Source organism: Amaranthus tricolor, chromosome 7 (assembly GCF_026212465.1).
Source record: "Amaranthus tricolor cultivar Red isolate AtriRed21 chromosome 7, ASM2621246v1, whole genome shotgun sequence".
NCBI lineage: Eukaryota > Viridiplantae > Streptophyta > Magnoliopsida > Caryophyllales > Amaranthaceae > Amaranthus > Amaranthus tricolor.
Window position 1 is genome coordinate 4,231,450 of NC_080053.1, and position 20,810 is coordinate 4,252,259.

Sequence of the window (20,810 nt, forward strand, 5' to 3'; positions counted from 1 at the left end):
TTATGGAGCTTATTAGATGATTTGGGATGATTAATGTTGTGATTTACCATTAAGCAATCTAGTGTTAGAAGTTGGAATGTAAGGCTTTGAGGGACAAATGAAAGGGTATATGACAGTAAGGACAGTGTTGTGGATTGCACGTTGAGTTCGGCCATACTGAACATTTCGGCATCCTCGGACACAGTCAAAATGCTTTGTTCATGCCTTGGGAACACATTTTATTGCACCAAGCTCTGATCACAAATTGGTGTATGAAATAATTTTATTCAGAAATCCTTTTTATATTTGGGTTAAATATCCATCTAATATATATTATGAGAATATGAGCTATTTATTTAAATTCGTCTTATTGGAAGATGATCTCTCACAAGAGTAGCTCACATCTGGTGTGATTTTTTTCTTATGAATATGCCCATATGAAAAAATAAAAAATACTATCAATACATACAACGTCAATGACGTAAACCCAACTACCAAGTTACTTATGCAACAAAAAATTTGAGTTGATCGTTGTAACTTCATGATATGTTATATACTTTGTACTTTATCACGCCTCTTTACACGATAGCCCTTGTAGATTTAATTGTAGATGTAACTGTTGTTAAAATCAGGATTCTACTCAGAATCGTTCAAACTTGTAGAATCGAATCAGTAAAATTTAATCGTAAAATCGTAAGATTCTACAATAAACTTAAATTTTCTATGTAATAATAATTATTCACCTCAAAAATTTAAGTTTATTAATTGAAGTTTCATTCACATGATTTTTAAGAATGAAATAGAAAAATATTTAATAACTGTTTAAATCTTCATACAGATGAAGAAATTTACTTTTTAAAAATTATGATCATGGATCGTTAAATTGTAAGAAAAATTAGTACATAAGAAAAATTTAAAAAACCAGAATAAATTTGTAGAATCAAATCGTTGAATCGTAGGATCGTAGAATCGGATTATGATTCTACCTCTACAATTTTTATTTGAATTAGAATCGTAAGATTCTACCAACTTACGATTCTACCAACGATTCCAATCGCGTGCTTATTTTTTGATCGTAAAATCGTTGAATTGTAGATCAAAATTAATCGTGATTTTAATAACCACGGATGCAACACAAACTCTCTTCATAACTTCGTGCTAAATATTTCACCTGGATGAGATTCAAACCTGTGACTTTTCATCACTTTGACTTCGAAAACAACATTAAGTAAAACATTTAAACAAAAGTTTAAGAGGATAATTATATATAGAAAAAATATTCTTTAATATTAAAAGGAAAAAATAATGTGAAAAAACAGAAGTCAAATGCAAGAATATGGCAGTGACTGATCAAAATCTAGACGTGCTTAGCAATCCGCAAGTCGGCAAATTCATCTTGCTAATGAAAGGGCAGCTACAAGAATTGAGTTTATTTATTTATATATTTATTTATTGAGTTATAATATAGACTGAGAAAAGATACAAAGAGACTTCATCGATTACGTATACAAATACGCTACAATTGCTTAATTCAATGTGCAAATATAATTGTTACTAACTTACTATTAACTTTTTATATATAAACCAAATTAATACTCCCTCCGAGCCAATTTAGATGTCCTATTTGCTTGGGCACGGTTATTAAGGATGGTGTGGGGTCCATTAAAAAGGGTAAGTAGTAAAGGGTAAATAGTAAAGGGTAAGTGGTGAAGGGTAGTTGGGTAAGTAAGGTATATGGGGGTATATTCGTAATTACTTGTATGAACTAAGGATATTTAGGTAAAAAAAAATTGACAAAAATAGAAATGAGACAACTAAAAAGACTTTGCCAAATAAGGAAATGGGACAACTAAATTGGTTGGGAGTATTATATTTTTGAGAATTTTGATTTCCATGGTTATGCTATTTTATTTTACTTTGCTCATAATTATTTGGAGATATTCTTGAGCCCTTTTTGATCAAAATATTTTCCATATAATCAATACACATGGTGATAGGTTTTTAGCTCTACCCATCAATGATAGGCATATCTCGTAGATTAAGCTATGGTTAGTACTTAGTATATAGTCAATCAAAATTCATTTAAGCCCCTTTTCATTGAACTTATGTCTTTTTTTAGATAATTAGGGATTTTTATTAATAAAATTAATTAAGGAAAAGCTCAATAAAATTAATAAAACTTTGAGCAAACTCATCGTTGGTTTTCCGTTTTTTCAATGCTCACACTCTCTGTTTATCTTATTCACTAATTTGCTCTCTCTCTTCATCTTAATCGATCATTTTATTATCTACTTGTTTTTTTTTTGTGTACTCTCCAACTTATTTCCCTTTTTCATTAATTTTATTAAAAATGCAACTCGTGAATTTTTAAATAGGAAGAGGCGATAATACTTATTTCTTAAAAATAACTTAAATTTTCTCATCTCAAATTCACACAAATTAACTCCACTCTTAAAAATATTAAACTTAACCAATGTCTCATCTTATGAAAATTAAAATCGGGGAAATTCATCTATAAATGCTACAATCAATATATTTCTTGTTTTTCAAAGATGGTGTATTATGAAAATCCCTATATTTAAAATCGTGATTTAGTATTTGAGACCTCTATTTATACACATCAAACTCTTCCATAGCTTATGTTGCCTTACCTTCGGAAAAAAATTTTATTCAAGCAAACATAGATAAATGCCCTTCCATTGCACAATTTAAATATTTTGGTAATATTGTAATTTGTGAGTTTAAATTTATAATTAAACTTGTAAAATAAAGTTATACAAACTAAGTAGGTTACAAAAATATATGACAAGTTCAAATATTTGCTTAATATACACCAAATATAAACTTCATCGTTGGAAATCACCATATATCGAACATAGTAACAAGAAGATTTTATATGTGACTTAATATAAATTCTAGGCGAGATTCTCTTCCTAAAACATCATTTCCTCCCTACTACGGTGCTTGAGAATGTATACCAGAAATATGTTTTGAGATACAAAGAATTTAACTAAATTCCTAGCACAAGGAAATTAGAACGATATGAAAAAAACTTAAATAGAAGAAGAAACGGAAATTTACAATCAAGGATTACAAGTTCTCTATGTGAAGTGCTAGAGAGGACAAGAATTTAGAGAATGGATGTATATTCCATGTATATCTCATTTAAGAAATAACTTACACATGCGTTCTATATTTATAGAAGAGTATACAACCATTCATGAAGTAATATATCACTTCATGAACTGCAACATCGATTCACGAATCAATGTCGATCAAATCAATCCATCCCAATATATTCAGTTAATATAACCATATTAACCGTAGGTAGTTATAGCATAACTAACAAAACCTAATAAAACGAACATTGCAAAAACCAGCACTAAAGTCGTGGCCAGTGAAAAACTTTGCGACCCTCGAACTTGTGAACAGTGACAAAAGTCGCGACCCGCAAATTGTGTTTTTCCAAAACAACAACTTTGCTTTGAAAACTTCCGACCGGCGTGCCTTTTCGCAATCGTGAAAAACACTTTCCACGAAATTAGTAACTTCGCAATTTTTGGGATATTTCCAATTAATTATTTAATTAATTTATTTATTTGATTTAATTAATTATCATTTCCGATGACCATTATACACTCTAAATGACAATAGATAAAATCAATTGTTTCTTTGAAATTTTAGCTACTCTTGTGTGAGACTGTCTCTCAATGAGAGACCTCAAATAAAGAGTCTATATATTCATAATACATGTATAAGGTGTGCTATTTAACTCATGTATGATGTATGTCTTATTGGAATGGTTTATCAGACATCGACAAATTAAAGATGGTGTGCACACTTTATAAGTTATCGGAGTCTTTCTTCTCATTACCATATGATTTTGAAATGATGTATATCTCCATGGCTTATGAATTGCGTGCACCTCGTGTATCCCCGTTCATACACTGGCATTCACTATATGTCCAACCTATTTTAACATACAATATGTCCAACCTATTTTAACATGGTATCAGAACCGATGGTTCGATCCAAAATTAAAAATGGCAGGTCTGAAAAGAATGGCGTTCCCACCTTAACTGATTACTTCCACATGTGAACTTGACGGGGATTTGCATGTGAAGGGGGCGTTGGGATGATTTATTCGACATTGACAAATTAAAGATGGTGTATGCACACTTTATATGTTATTAGAGTCCTTCTTCCCATTGACATATGGTTTTAGAATGGTATCCTTGACTTATGAATTGCGGGCACCTCATATTTTCCCATTTATATACCGACGTTCACAATAAATTCAATTTAATTTAACACGTTACACGCCTCTCAATAACACCTCATAACAATTTGTGTTATTAAGCAAACAAAGATAGTGCTTACAATCAAGACTAAAATACATTAACATACCAACAATCTTAAGCAATAAAAAAGGAAAAGCATGTACTAATTAGTATTACATGATGAAGTTGCAGCTAAATGATCAAGATACTCATCCACTGTGGTGTGTTTGACCTCAGGATATAGTTTAGTGGCTTCTACATCAATGGATGGCTCCAAATCAAAATTAGTTTGATCTCCTTTCACGAAGCTTGAGTAAGCAACTGCTAATATTAGTTTATTTAATGCATCCGATTCATCTATGAAAAAGCCAAAAAATATATAATAATTAAATACATACTGTAAAATGATAAATAATAGTTTTTTATAACTTCGTCAAATGTCATGATTTTATAAGATATTGTTTAGTTACATGACAAGAATAGTCGAAGTTGATAAAGATTCTTCTATTAAAAATCTAAACGTTAGTAATACATTAGTCTTTTTAAGGGTACATATCTACATATTACGGGGTGAGTGTTTTGTGTTAAATATATTACTCTATTAAATTGGTTATATTTTTTCGTAGTTAGTAATATGATTATTTTGAAAAATATTTAAAATTAACTATTAATTACCGTTCTAATTCACCCCAATTTATTTCATCAATTAATAATATGAAAAAACTTATTACAACAATTTATAATTACCTTTTTTAGTGCTTGGATGATTATATAAAAATTAATATCGATATTATAGGAAAACATTTAAATTTTAAATTTTAAAGACATTGGGTACGTAATATGAAAAATTTTACCTACCGTGTAAAAAATGTATTTCAAATATAGAAATTTTAAGAAAATAATTAGAATAAAAATATTAATTTCTTTTTATAATTGACTCCTATATATTAGAGGAATCCTTTTATTTATTTTGATATCAAACTTATTAAAACAATCCATAATAATATTTTTTTTAGTGTATAGATTTTATTTCAATCTTAAAACAAAAAAGAGTACTATTTTTTTTAGTGTATATACATACCTTGAATATCCTTAAGAAGTTGTTCCTCTGTGATGTATTTACATGAAACAGTGTTGCCAATCTTATTCTCCCATAAAGACAAAAGCTGATTGGATGAGTAAATGTTGCCGTCGGGTCTAATATGAACAATCTTGTTTATGGTCCTTGGATCATTTATGGTTTTCATCGTGTACGTGGCTATGTCTTCTTCCATGCTAAATATTGCTATATATGTGGATCAATTCACAAAAAAATTCCTCATCTTATTCTTCAACTAATAACATTTAGCACTAAAATAACTAAAATAATAAGGAACCACAATAAACAACTAAAATAACTTATTAATGCAATCACCATTAATTCCTCATTCTATAGTAATTAATAAATTAGTCAAATTAAAATCACAAAATAAATAAATAAACAAATAATGATTACCATTTTTTCATGATAAATGTGCAATGTCGTCATGAAACTCCAACTAAATTCAATTCAGCTTAATCAAAAGATAACATCAAAATAAATTGATTGTAACATTTGTTTGGACCAAAGTCGTTATTAATATATATAAGACTCGTGTTAAATATAAATTTTTTTGGCGAAATATTTCAATAACAAGGTTAAATTTTGGCGAAATATAGCTAAAAGTTCAATTAACTTTTTTTTTGAAATATGAGTAATATTTTCATTTTTAAATGAGCACAATCTTGATATAAAAATAACTTCAAACTAATTACGGTACGGAGCTTTTGAGATTGAAAAGTTTAAACGATTGAATACTTTCGTAGTGCTTCAGCCACTCATATGATTGGACTGTACAAATCTAATATTTTTTTTAATTAAATATATTTTAAAAAAATTTTCTTTGTCCTTTGAATTTAATTAAACAAGTCAATATATTGTAGAAAAAAATAATAGAAATTCATATAAAACATAATTACCAACCTTTTGAAGTTCCATCACCAAAGATGATAGCATGATCCATGGTTGAGGATTGAATATCATATTGAAATAAGTAAGGAATACAAATACGTGCGAAATAATTGCTGCACACAATAGTGAATGGAATTCTTTCTTTTTCAATTGCTTGGCGAATTACCATCTTAGCCTCAAATAGACTCTTTGCTGGACCAATGGCATTCACTCTTGCCCTACTCACATCCATTCCATATTCTGATGGAATAAATCTCTGAAATTAATCAAAAATATAGTGTAATATTAGAATTGTAATCAAATGGTCATGTTTTACATTGAAAGTAATAAAAAAAATCTTTAAAATTATTATTTTATGTAGTTAACAATAAATTATTTGTTTATAAATGTCAATGAAAATTCATGAATGTTACACTTGGTTTTAGTGTGTTTTCATGAGATAACTAAAGAGTTATGGTTGAGTTTACACTTGGTTTATTTTGTATCTTCATTATCATTATGTTAATTGTTAATTGGAGCTGTTTTGGTATTTTTCATTACAATACTTAAATTATACTTCCTCTTTAATTTTTATTGCATTATACTTCCTCCTATTCATCTAATGTATTTTATTTGATTTTTCGTTATTTTATATGGTTAAATGGGACCACATGTAAAAGAAAAAGAGTGGCATTTTTAAATTTTTATAGGGTGAAAAAGTTAACGTAATCAAAATAGAAATGATACATATAGGGTGACTTGAACTAATAAGAAAATAAGATACTTAGTATAAATAAGAGGGAATAGTTGACTTCGGTACTATTTATCAAGCAAATTGACTTTCATGTTGTCGGTAATCTATAAGTTAAAAAATAGTCATATGAGATCTTGTTTGAATCGTCTTGGATCATAGTGTATTAGTTTCTAATTTCCATAATTTTTTATATGTATAATTAGATATATTAAATTATTAATGATTGAACTCGTACATTGAGGAGTGTGAAAAGGCAAACAGTGCAATTAAATAAGAACGGAAGAAGTATAATTTTTGGGGAAATTGTCAAAAATAAATCAATCGTTTTTGCTCGATCCGCTTAAAATATGTCCAAATATTGTTTGTTTTTAAATAAACTCATCTATTCGGTATAATTGCTGAAAATATATACAACTATTGTTTATTCATGATTGTTTGACTTACAAAAAAAGCTTTGAAGATGATTATAAACAATAAGTGGATTCTATTTTTAGAAAATATATATAATTGATGGGTTTATTTAAAAAAACATAAATAAATTTATTTTTAGTGGATCAAAGTAATGTTGATTTATTAATTGACAATTTTTCTTTATGTGTTTTCTCATAATTTTCCATTAGTACTTAATCACATTCTATTAGTGATAAATGATAAGAATAAATTTTAGGAATAAAGAAATATAATATGAGTAGTAATACTATAATTATAAACTTTGTCAAATATTTTTTCTAGGTAAATTACCTGCTATTTTAATCATTCGATCCCTAAAAGTCTAAAACTAACATGAATAGTAAGTGTTATAATCAGAGCTACACTTCGCTTCTATTGTACCAAAGTCGTCCATTAGCCAAGGAAAAGTGTGATATCGCTCAACGCTCCATATTTTTTAAGGCTAAAAAAATTTATTTTTATATATAACTTTAATATTGATATTAATTTGAATTAAATTTAGATATAATTTATATTTTTTATTAAGTAATTTGACTAAGTAGTATCTTTTTTTTAAAAAAGAATAAAATATCAATAATAAAAACAAAATAAATATTATCTAATTATTACGCCTTATATTTTAAGAAACTTTTATATTTCACTGCAGCATAAAAAAAATGAATTAATTGTATTTTGTTTAAATTTCGCAATGTGGAGTATATAACTCCACAACCACATCACATGAAAAGAAGACTCAAACTTTAGTCGGTTGGTTCTTTGATATACAACAAAAAACTCACAAAAAACTCACAAATAAGTGTATTGGATTTTATAAGCGTTGTTTTACGTTTTATATGATAATATTACTGAATTGAGGTATTAAATATATTTTAGCTCTAGGTTCTAGACAAATGTGTATCTTTTTTTTAAAGAATCCTAGTAATTTATTGATAAAAATATCATATGACATCTACAACAGAGTAACAGTCAATCAAATACATAACAATATTAATCAAATAAAATTTCATATAAAAAAGTCAAGATAGAAAAGATCCTATTTATTCCAAAACAAATGTGTACCTTAGCTAAGGTTAAAAACCGCTCTACGTATAATATATAGACTCTTTGGTTCAATATCAATATCATCCACTAGTCTAACATATACAACTATATTTTCTAAGAAAATACTTACTATCATACTTAAAATGTTTTTGTTAATTGAAGTATATGCTAAGACTTGTTTTATACTCTGATAAATTGCAATAATGAGTACAAGTTTAGTAATTTTTTTTCATAAATTAACATGTTAATTTGGTTTGAATTAATATAAATACATTTTGATTTGATTTGATGTGATTTGAAAAAGTTAATATTTTTAAATATGTATATTATTTAAAAATTTTTTATTTTATCTAGTAGCATTCTTTTAAATAATACTAGAAAAAACTGGTCAAATTCAAACCCACCAATCAAGTCTGAATGGCTACCAACCAAATAGGTACTAAAGCTATTTTGGTCGGTTCCAAATCAATTGGTAGCTAATTTAGTCGGTTGCCTTTTTACCAAACATGGTCAGAAGGTGTTGTCAGATCATGGGCTTAGATTTGGGATGGTGGCTGATTGAATTGGGCTTGGATTTCATTGAGTTTGGGAGGGTGGTGAGTTAAGTGTCTAGGTATGGGCACGGTGTTGGTAGTTGTGAACGTGGGTACGTGTTAATTATTCAATTATAGTCGAAATTTTTGTTCGTTTGTGTTAAATAGTGTTCAATATTAGTTATGCTAATAGTTGGTAATTATTTTTTTAGTAAAGATTATCGTAAAAAATATATTTTTTTACTTTTTTCCTATAATAATACCAACTTGAGGGGTTAAAAAAAAATATATTTTAAAATTTAAAATAACCAACCCCTTTCCTTCCCCTACCGTGCACCACCATAGTCACCTTTCCCACCGCAGCCTCGCTATCCAGAGCAATCGCCCTCCACTAACAAAGTCGCTGCAAACAACAAAACCACCACCACTCCGAACACATACGCATCACCACTTAAAATTCGCAAAACGGTACCCCCCCTCCCCGCTACAAATAGTGAAACCACCTTAAATCATTGCTGTCAATCGCGAATTCGACCTAGTGGTCGTTCATAGGTGTTTGTATGAGAAAATCTTGAAATCACCCTCCCTCGTTGTCGTCAATCGAGATAACTGAGAGTTCGAATTAAGCGAGATACACTACAAAAAAAAAAAAAAGGAAAAGAGCGAGGGTATCCCGAGCCACTCGAAAAATGGGCGACGTTTATTTCATGGACGCCAAAAGCAAAACAAACTCCAGCGCGTCGTTAAATCGAACGAGCCGGGCGATGACATTACCCGTCGCCTCACAAACCAGTACTGGGCGATGACACCTTTCGTCGCCAGCCTATCGCTAACTCCTTCTCCTCTATGGCGACGTAATAGGCTGTTCCTAAAGCCAATGCTACACTTATATTTATTAATTATTATATATTTATTATTGAGTATTGCGTTTAATATTTAATTAATATATTAAATGTATAAAATGTATAATAAATTAGATCAATTAAAGACTGTAATTTAAGCGATCTAGTGTCTTTAGTCGATAGGTCATCAATTTAATTATTTAATAATCCGACTATCAACCGATCTTATTCTAGGTCGCCAATTAATTTTTTTGTAGCAAAATAATAGAATGATATAAATTTTGTGGAGAAAAAATAATAAAATTATTATAATGATGATTTAATACCAACATTTAATCAAAATGTTATTGAGAGTGTTTAGCTTTTGAACTTACAAATTAGAAACTAGAAGCTTTGGCTTATATAAAAAGTAAAATATATAAAAATAAAAGACAAAAATGATATACCTTGATGTTACCTGCCTCTTTAATAGCGGCTAATATCTTGATTTGATCTTGAATGAGTATGTTAGAGTGTGAACGGTGACCAACTGCAGATATCACAACATCTACTTTTTTCATTGCTTTTACTAGGCTTTCATGATCATATATGTCTCCCTGCATTCATAATCATTATTTAACTTTATTTATTAATACACCCTTTACAAATAGGGTCTTATTAAACATCGTCATCTCTTTTTATTTTATCGCCATCTTCCTATGAAATTATAAATTTGTCCTTGGAGTTTAAAAAATTACGAAATTGCCACTGGACTTAAAATTGCTTAACAAATGTAAATCACACTTAATAACACTGTTATCACTTTAATCCCGAACATTTTTATCGCAATCCTATATATATTGAATTTTCAGACGCGTTCTTGTATGATGTACGAATTCAAACACGGTACTATCTCTCTAAAAACGTTCTTCGGTTTTAAACAAGCTGTTAGTTGTAATCGATTAACTATGGCTAACGAAAGCGACTATGAATCAGATCCGGTACGTTCATTTTTCGATTTGAATCGGTGTAATTTAAAAAAAGATAAAGAAGAAGTTGCAAAAACTGGGCGAATAGACCATCTGACCATGGTTCAGTCGCAGAAAACTGGGCGATTGGACTATGGTTCAGTCGCCCAGTTTTGTGCGACTGAGTTTGTGCGATTATATTTTTTTAAATTTTTTTAATTTTTTAAAATTTTTTTTATTTACATATTATTTATTTATTTATTTATTATTATTATTATTATTATTATTATTATTATTATTATTTGTATTTTTTTTATTCTTCTTCTTCTTCTTCTTCTTCTTCTTCTTCTTCTTCTTCTTCTTCTTCTTCTTCTTCTTCTTATTATTATTATTATTATTATTATTATTATTATTAATACTATTATTATTATTATTATTATTATTACTGTTATTATTATTATTATTATTATTATTATTATTATTATTATTATTATTATTATTATTTTTATTAATTTTTGTTATTATTATTATTTATATTTTTATTATTAATGTAAGTAATTTATATTATTTTTATTTCAAATTTGCAGGAGTTTGAAAACTTCGGAGATAACGTAGATTACTCCGGTAGTTTTGTTACGGATAAGAAATTTGTTTCCTTAGATGAATTACATAGTTGGGCGGATGCGATAGCAATAACAATTGGTTTTCAATTTACACGTGCTTCTTATAAACAAAAAGAAGGACGTTCTAGAGTTAGTGTGTATTTAAGATGTCACCGCTATGGTAATATCAGGGGTAATTTACATAATTTAGATAATGCTGCCCGACCTGGTTCTAAAAGTAGAAGTTGTGGGTGTAAATTTTTTATTGTAGCAAGTAGTCGTAAACCAAGAGAAAAACCTTGGACGGTAAGGGTGTGTCCTGGTGAAAAAGGAAGACATAACCATCCGTTCTTAGTGTACATAGATGGTCATGTAAGGGCAAATAGGATCAATGAAGATATTCGGGAGCACCTACTCCATGCCTCCAAGTACACAGACGAAGAAGCAAACGTCAAGGAGTAGGTACCGTGTGCCGGTCGCACAACCTTGGTTGGTCTCATAGGAGGGGGGGAATAGGTTGCACAAAGCCGACCTGTCGCACTGTCCGCTCCGGCATATACACCTCAATGATATCAAAGCAAGTGGTACCCCCGATGAAGGTGGTGCGTGGGTGCTCATTCAGCAAGGCCCTTGGAGCAGTCATGTACGGAGTCCATTCCACCTGCACACAGGCCAAGTTAACAAATATAAATAATCTAAAATTAAAATAACATGCATAAGAAGGTGTGATGTGATGTACAATACCTGAGTTTCCGTTATGGACTCAAGTATACCACGATAGTCCCTCAGCTTGTTGACCTCACGGGAAGGCTTTGGCGTGGACCACATCTCCGCCCTAATCTTATTAGACACGTCTGCTCGGCGAGGATGAGGGCGAAAAGCGGGAAAGTACTCATAGATTCATGTCTGGAGCAATGTCAAGCAACACGCAATGGTCTTGCAACCAGCCCTAGATGCCATTCCTAGCTGCCGATACATGTAGGCCAAGGTCACCGCACCCCAGGCGATCTCATCCTAATCGACGTTCACGGCAAGTATCGCGTGAGGTCACATGCCGGTTCTGGACTTATCCGCCAGTAGGGTAAAGCCGACAATAGCCATGTAGTAGGCTGTCAACTGGGTATGCATGGCCTGGGACCTATGACACAGCTGCATCAGTTCAACAACGTTCACGCAGCCGCTGGTGAATACACCTCTCTGCCGTAGCTCAGACATGGGCTCCCCGAACAGATTGGTGATACCGACCTGCCACTCCACCTCAGAAAGCTCAGCCGGTAGAGAACCTTCAATAGCAATGCCCAATATGCGTTGCACGTCATGCAACATAATCGTCATCTCCCCCCATGGCATGTGGAAGGTGTTCGTATCCGGCTGCCACCTCTCCACAAAGGCCGATATCAAAGCACAGTCGATGTGCTGGTGCATAATGTACGGTAGACGACCGAGGGGAGTAGCAGGTAGAACATCGTACAGCGCATCGGTTATATCCCTCAGACCGATGATGGCCTCCAACAGTCTCTTCCTACTACGGCATTATAGAACTGGAGGCGTACGCTCGGAGCCGTCAAAAATAAGTTTAGCTATGTGCCCCCCATAGCTAGGTATCAATCGCGTAACTGTCGACCCCCCGGGCTGAGGCGATGTGACTAACCAGTCCGTGCCAGCGGACTGTGAGCGTCTGCTCCCCCGTGGCGGTTCATTATCGACGTGACTACGTCCGGCGCGCTCAGATGCGCTTGAAGAACTAGGGCCGGTACGTGCGAATCTCTCGTCGGACCCCCGGACAACAGTCCACTCCACTGGGCGAATAACATCGCCTACGTACTCAACATCATCAGCATCATCATTATCGCTAGAAACCCCCCAACTACTCTGGAGGCTGCTAGCCTAGTCATCAAAAGGGGTTCGCACTAGGTCCAGCACACTCGACCTTTGGGCCATACTGTGTCTGACAGCCTCTTCCTACCTAACCCTCCTAGCAGAACCCGTTACACCCCCCTCATGAGGGTCCCCTCTGAGCAGGGTAGGCCTAGAACTATTACCGCTCAACAAGTGTCTAAAAAAACCCTTTCCTTTTCCTTGATTACCAGTCATTTACTACACTTTTTTGATAATTTAAGTAAATATTAATAATAAATCAACATAATCAAACGTTATGTTAAATTAACCACATGAACAAAAAACAATAATTAATTAGCAACAACAAAATTTAACTAATCATTATCAATAAATATAATGTTACAACATATTTATTATTATTATTATTTATTATTATTATTATTATTGTATTTAATTTTTTAAATTGACAATAATCATAATAATAATAATAACAATATTAACAAAGATAATAACATTAATAATAATCATAACAATAATAACACAAACAATAATAATAATCATAACACTAATAACAAAAACAATAATTAAAAATAAAATTAAGGGAAAATTTAATAACATTAACAATAACAACAACAACAACATCACCAACAATAATAATAAAAATAATATTCAAAAGAATATAAAAAAGTTAATAATAATAATAATAATAATAATAATAATAATAATAATAATAATAATAATAATAATAATAACAAACATATTTAAAATAATAAATTAATAATTAAAACAAAAATAAAAATTTAATAATAATAAGAATAACAATCACTATAATAATAATATAATAGTAAAAATAATAATAATAACAGTAATAATAATAATAATAATAACAATAATAATATAAATAAAAATAATAATTATTATTCTTAAAAACAAAAAAAAAATAAATAAAAACAAACAGTCGCCACCAACAACAATAATAAAAATAATATTCAAGAAAATATAAAAAAGTTAAAAATAATAATAATTATTATTATTATAATAAACATATTTAAAATAATAAATTAATAATTAAAATAAAAATAAAAATTTAATAATAATAATAACAATCACAATAATAATAACAATAATAATAATAATAATAACAGGAATAATAATAACAATAATAATATAAATAAAAATAATAACAATTATTCATAAAAAATGGAAAAAAAAAAATTATAAATCAGTCGCAGAAAAATCCGCGACCTAGTAGCGGTTCAGTCGCAGGAAAAATCGCGGCTAGACCACGGTTCAGTTGCACGTTTTGTGCGACTGATCCGCGGTCCAGCCGCGGTTTTTCTTGCGACTAAACCGCTGCTGGGTCGCGGATTTTTCTGCGACTTCCTCCTTTTAAAAAAAAATTAAAATAATACGATTCGAAAATAAATTACCTCTATTAATTGTTTGCGGATTGAATTTCTTAGTTTTTGCTCCAAAAATTTGATGTTGTAAGATTGTTTTTTGAGTGTTATAAGAAAAGTTTTTAGTGAGATTGGGGTATATATATATATAGGAAATTTTAAGTCCAGTGGCAAAATCGTAATTTTTTAAAATTTAGGGGCAAATTCGTAATTTCAATAGGAAGGAGCGTGACGATAAAATGAAAATGATGGCGATGTTTAAGGATCGGCTACAATATAGTTGTCGTTAACACATCATAACGATCTTATTTTCATATAAATATTATTTTTCATTGAGTTCCTTCTATTTACATCAACATTTTTAATGAATTAGTCGATGGTATCTCTATAATTAATTTATTCAATATGATTAGCTACTTTGATTCCCATGTTAATCACCTATAATATCTACAATAAAATGATTTCTACAATTTAATTATTGTTAGGTGTAAGTATTGTATTTTGTCCATTAAATTAAATCCAAGCTAGTCAAAAGTACTAAGACTTGGTGGGAAAGGATCCATACAAACACGTTCAATGAAACTAGGGTTGTAAATTCGGTTACTCTATCGGGTTTTGAATCGGATTTTATTGGTTCGGGTTTTCCCAGGTAATTCAACGCTTCGAATCGGGTGGATTCAGTTACGGGTCTAATCGAGTATGGGTCTATATCGGGTTAATACCACACTAGGTCGTTTTCGGTTTCTGATTAGGCCAAATTCGGTTTGGATTTGTATCGGGTTCGATTAATACAGTTCGAATCTAGATCGGCTATATACTGTAGGTCGAATCGAGTTTGGTTAAACTATGTGTCGGGTCATTTTTTGTTTTAGGTTAGCATCAAGTCGGGTTATTTTGGGTTCGGGTTAACTTCGGATTGATTATATCGTTTTTGAGTTGGGCATTCAGTTATTCTTCAGATTTGGGTCGGTTAAAATTCAATGCAGTTGAGTTTATGTGGATTGAACTTTATTTTTATTATACAATTTATTCAAGTTGCAATCGTTTGTGATTGGAGCATGACGAGCTGTAGTTGGTTAATTAAGTTGTCGGTTATTAGACAAATTTGGTTCAGCCTAAGATAAAGTCGATAAGATTTGATTGTGGGCCTATATTTACTGTTTAATTTTAACTAAATTAATCTTGATTTAATTGAATCAAATTTATATTAGTTGAATTAAACTTGATACAGTTGAATCAAACTATATTTAGATGAACAAAACTTGATTTAGTTATTTTTTGCTAAATAATTTGATTTAGCTTAATCAAACTTTTTTTGTTGAACTAAGCTTGATTTAGCTAAATCAAACTTTTATTTATCTAAACCAAACTTGATTAAGCTGAAGAAAACTTATTCTTAGCTAAACTATACTTGATGCAGTTGAATCAAACTATTTTTTAGATGAATAAAACTTAATGTAGCTGAACCAAACTTAAGTTTAGCCGAAAAGATTTGATTCAGTTGAATCCAACATTTGTTTTTCCAAAACCGAAATTGTTTTAGCTAAACAAACTTACACATATAAATTTATAGTTCTTTTACCTTATATGATCTCATCAATTTTAATTTTATATATTCTCTTTAATCTATAAATATCCCACTATTTTAATTTACTATGCTCATTTTATTAGTCTTTGTGCCAAAAGCTAATAAGGCTATATGACTGAGACAACGTTTATAATAATAATAATAATAATAAATAATAAATATGAGATTATTATCAAAAATAAAATAAAATATAATTAGTAAAAAAATTAAAATAAAAAGTGACACAGAATAAAAGGATGGGATAAAGGACAAACTATACATCCCAAGTTTGTCCCTTATTCTTTCCTTAGTCTAGCTCATAATAAAAAATATAAAAATGCAACGATCTTTTAGTATGGTGAAAGGACCCTGAAATTGTCAATTGGTACAAAGGATTATAACAGTTTTCAGAAAAAATTCATAAAACTGAATAAGACGCATGGCATCTTCGCCTTCAACCGTTACCGTTCCCACTTTCATTCCCACTATTCCACCCCCTAAAAACCACCTCCTTAAAAATATTATAGTTACTAATTGCTCACGATTTGATAATTTTTGTCAATTGCAAATTAGGTCAAATACAAGTTTCGAGTCATTTCGGATGGAATTATGTCAAGTGCTTATCGAGTTAAAGAGGGGTTTGAGTTGCAATAGGACGGGTGCAAATTGAGTTCGGTTAACCACATTGTCAGGTTAATCTTGGACGTAGATTGTGGGTCGTTTCGGGTGGGATTATGTCGAGTACTTATCGGGTTAAAGGCGGGTTGGAGTTGTATCAGGTCGGGTGCAAATCGAGTTCGGTTAACCATATTGTCGGGTTAATCTCGGGTATGGGTTGTGCTCAAGTTGGGTGCCGGTCGATTATGGGTCTAAAATAATTGGGTACATGTTGGGTTACGGGTCAACATCAGGTCGAGTTTCGGTCGATTACAGGTCCCCGCACCTCGGGTCAACCAACAGGTCGAATACAGGTCGATTTCAGACGGTATTACAGGTCAGGTCTATTTTTTTACATCTCTAATTGAAACTATTGATTTCCCATCTAGCTACCAAGTGAGCTAGAGAGTTACTATTTTTACAAACAAAACTAATATTAAAGTCAACAAAAGGACTGGGACAAAGGAAAAATACTTTGATAAACAAGAAAAACAAAGGAGCAGTACCCTTGAAGCCCCTAGCAATGTTGGAGATCACATATTTGACAAGTCTCCTTCAAGTTGAATTTTGTTGTAACTAAGCCTTAAAGCCAATTCCAAACTATACAAAGTTTGTAGCTTCACTACACTCCACACTCTATTGATTATTAAACCTTCAGACCCCCAACATCAATTAGCCCTTCCGCTTCATCTCGAATCTCAACCTTTGAACCTCTTATATGCACACCCACAAACGCATCAAAATTAACTTTAATCCATTCAATTTTTGGCACATATCATGACTGATAAATGCCCAAGTTGGACCCCATGCATTAGGTAGCAGCTTGCTTTTATGAGTTGTGTACTGCTGGGTAAGAGAAACAAATTTAGCTGCTGTTTGGGAAAGATCCACTTTAACAGCATGATCGAAGAGCCATGAACATAAGTCAAAAAACGAGGACTTTCTAGCCTCATCAATAAGACTAGCATCAAGATTTTGGACCCAGAAAGATCTGAGACAAGGACAATCCACCAGAGCATGAAGAATAGATTTAGGAGCAGTAGAGTATCTAGAGAAATTGGAAGAAGGGATGCATTTGTTGTTGAAACAAACCTCATTAACCGCAAGGGAGCCTTTATAAGCTCTCCTAAGAAAATGGTTGGGGTTTGGAGGACTCGAGACATTCTAGACATAGTCCTAGTATTTGTTGAGAGGAGAGCACACACTGTGGGCATTAACTTGCAGAATCCGTCATACCAAGTCTATACCCAGATTTAACCGAGTACAAACCATCTTTGTTCTGCCATCAGAACAATCTGTCAGTACAGAAATGAGACGAGAGAGAAAGAGAAAGAATAACATCACATGTTTGTTTGTCGAACTTACTTAGCCCCCCATATGCTCTATCAAAATCAATGCGATCAGTAACAGGAAAATTGCCAGAAGTAATCAAACTATGATCCTGACCACAAAAGGAGTAACCCAATTGGATCTATCTATCTTTAAGAGCGGAGACAGAAGATCCATTACCTATACACCATCCTAAGCCCTCGATCAGCTGAGACTTAGCTTCCCATATACTACTCCAAATTTAGCTAGGATCATACCTCTCCTCGCCTTTAAGAAGTCAGAAATTTTAAAATGTCTTGCTTTGAATATGACAAGAGCCATTGTTTACTCCTTCTAATAGTCTCCAGGCTTGCTTAGCAAGAAGAGCCTGGTTAAAAACTTTTTGAGTCCCCAAAAATCCATTCCCCGTTTCATTTTGGGCAAGCATAATTTAACCCAACTATGCCAGTGCACCTTAATACTACCCTCTATCGAACCCCACCGAAATTTGGCCATAAGAAAGTGATCAAACAAGAGATATTACAATTCTCAAATCATTCACATTAATATATCAGATAAGAAAATAAATTATATTTTAACATTTTTCAGCAATCAATTTTTAATTTCAATTCCGCCTTTTTATCCTCAAATTCATCACATTTCCATGTAACTAACGCCCCCTTAATTTATACCTTTAATTTAAAAAAAAACAAAGTCAAAACCAATATAATTGACCAATATTTTTTTTAAATACAAATTATTGTGAAAGACAATATCTCCGAAAGATACATAAAAAATAGGTTAAATAACACAATTAATACAAATTAAAGAGAAAATAAAAATGTGAAGTTCTTGTTTTGATGTCGTCTCTCAAAGAGACGGTCTCTCACAAAAATAATTGTTGTTTAAATTATCAAATGTAATTACCCCTTTATCATTATCAGCTAATAACTATAACCCATTACTTAATTATTCAATTATCCCAACCTAATTTTTCAGCCAATAATGATAAAAGATTTTCATCAAATAATAAGTGTTACTATATAATTTTTTATTTCCAATTTCCATTAACAAATAAGTTGCATATTAAGCTTAGAAATGTCTAATAGTTGTTTTTTGATCAAGAAATTTAATTTTAGTCTTCATATCTAATTATATATTTATACTTGTTCAAATTAATTGATATTTTCGACTGTAACAATATACTACTTTGAATTTAAAATATTGGTTCCAATTTTCTATATCAAGAGGGTACTATGTAAAACATTATACTACCTTCTATTCTGCTTACGTGTCCTATTTCTTTTTATGGTCAAGTCACCTTAATTGTCTCATTTCTATTTTTGGTATGGGTTTTTGACTTATATGTTCTTAGTAACTTTATCATATTTTCAATTATACCCTCCATTATCCATACTAATTTTCCTTTCTTACATTAAAAAAACCCATAATACCACTCTCTTTTCTACCCTTAGGGTCCCACTTTTGACTCTCCTTAAAATCCGTGAAAAATCAAATGAGACTCCTATGGTGAATAGAAGGGAGTATCACTTTTCCTTAGCTATACATAGCTAATATACATATATTTTCAAGAGTGAAAAGACTCAAGTGGAGTTGCCACCTAATTGATTTGCAACGTATATACCTTTGCAAATATATACCATTTGATCCAAACACTAAGGCATAAATTAATGTTAGAGGATAAAAGAAGAGAAAAGGAATTATAGTAAAATGAAAATCAAAACTGAAAGGAAAAATAATTGGGTAGAATAAGTGAGGTGAACATACATGAATAAGATGGACACCAAGCCTCAGGAAATAATCTTGAATGTGAGGTTGAGAAAATGTTTGTTCCCGGAGAAGCGCATATGTTTGGTGTCCGTTCTTAACACTTGCTTCTACAATGTATTTTCCGATGTATCCACTCCCTCCGATCACCAACACTTTGCTCACGATTGCCATTGGATTCAAAACAAGGAGGAAGCTAATGAAGACTATAATTATGAAATGGAATGGAAGGTATGTGGTCTGTGTGATACGGTTTTATACCGTCCAGGTTAACTGCTAGCCCGTCATAATTTCAAAACTTCCACTCGTAATGTGTGAAAAGAACGTCACACAAAAGTACTTGGGAAAGACTAGGTCAAATTCGACCGTATTAATTCCGATTTCAATCATTTTTATATATTTTCTTATTTTGTTGGCCGTTTCGGTAATGAAACGAAGAAGTGCAAAAGACATTTAAAATACCTGAAGTGGAAGCGTTATCAAAGTCAATGGTCAACGAACTGAAAGTGTGATGTAATTCTTCTGCGGAAGTAACCTGAAGTCCTGCAACAAAACACGTTAGCTTTGATGATCTCCCGAAAAACCCCTCCGACGCTCAAGTCAGGAGAGATTAATGAATGAACAATAATAGATTGAATGCAAGACTGTATATATGGGGATGTTGGTTGATTATAGTTTGGTATATTGATAAAGATGATAATAAGTAGAGATTTAGGCAAAGTTTCGGTATGGTATTTATGAACGTCCGGTGCGAAATGATACAAGTAACACATTTATAATCACAAAGAGGGAGTTATACCAAAGAAAAGTAGGACATTATGGGTAGACGGAGGGTAGTGGAGGAAAGTGGTAAG

At 31.3% G+C, this 20,810-nt stretch overlaps 1 protein-coding gene across 2 annotated transcripts; it reads right to left on the reverse strand.

Annotated features, from left to right (window-relative positions):
• Nucleotides 1–4,182: 4,182 nt before the first annotated feature.
• LOC130818851 (phenylcoumaran benzylic ether reductase Betv6-like) lies at nucleotides 4,183–20,307 on the reverse strand. 2 transcript variants are annotated; one of them, XM_057685091.1, is made up of 5 exons: nucleotides 19,957–20,307; nucleotides 10,295–10,444; nucleotides 6,262–6,505; nucleotides 5,341–5,544; nucleotides 4,183–4,616 (listed from the first exon to the last, which is right to left on the reverse strand). In XM_057685091.1, exons 1-5 carry the CDS (start codon nucleotides 20,128–20,130, stop codon nucleotides 4,423–4,425), a joined length of 966 nt encoding a protein of 321 aa, XP_057541074.1. In that variant the 5' UTR covers nucleotides 20,131–20,307; the 3' UTR covers nucleotides 4,183–4,422. The 2 variants fall into 2 exon arrangements, with proteins under 2 accessions (XP_057541074.1, XP_057541075.1); XM_057685092.1 differs by lacking the exon at nucleotides 10,295–10,444.
• Nucleotides 20,308–20,810: the final 503 nt, after the last annotated feature.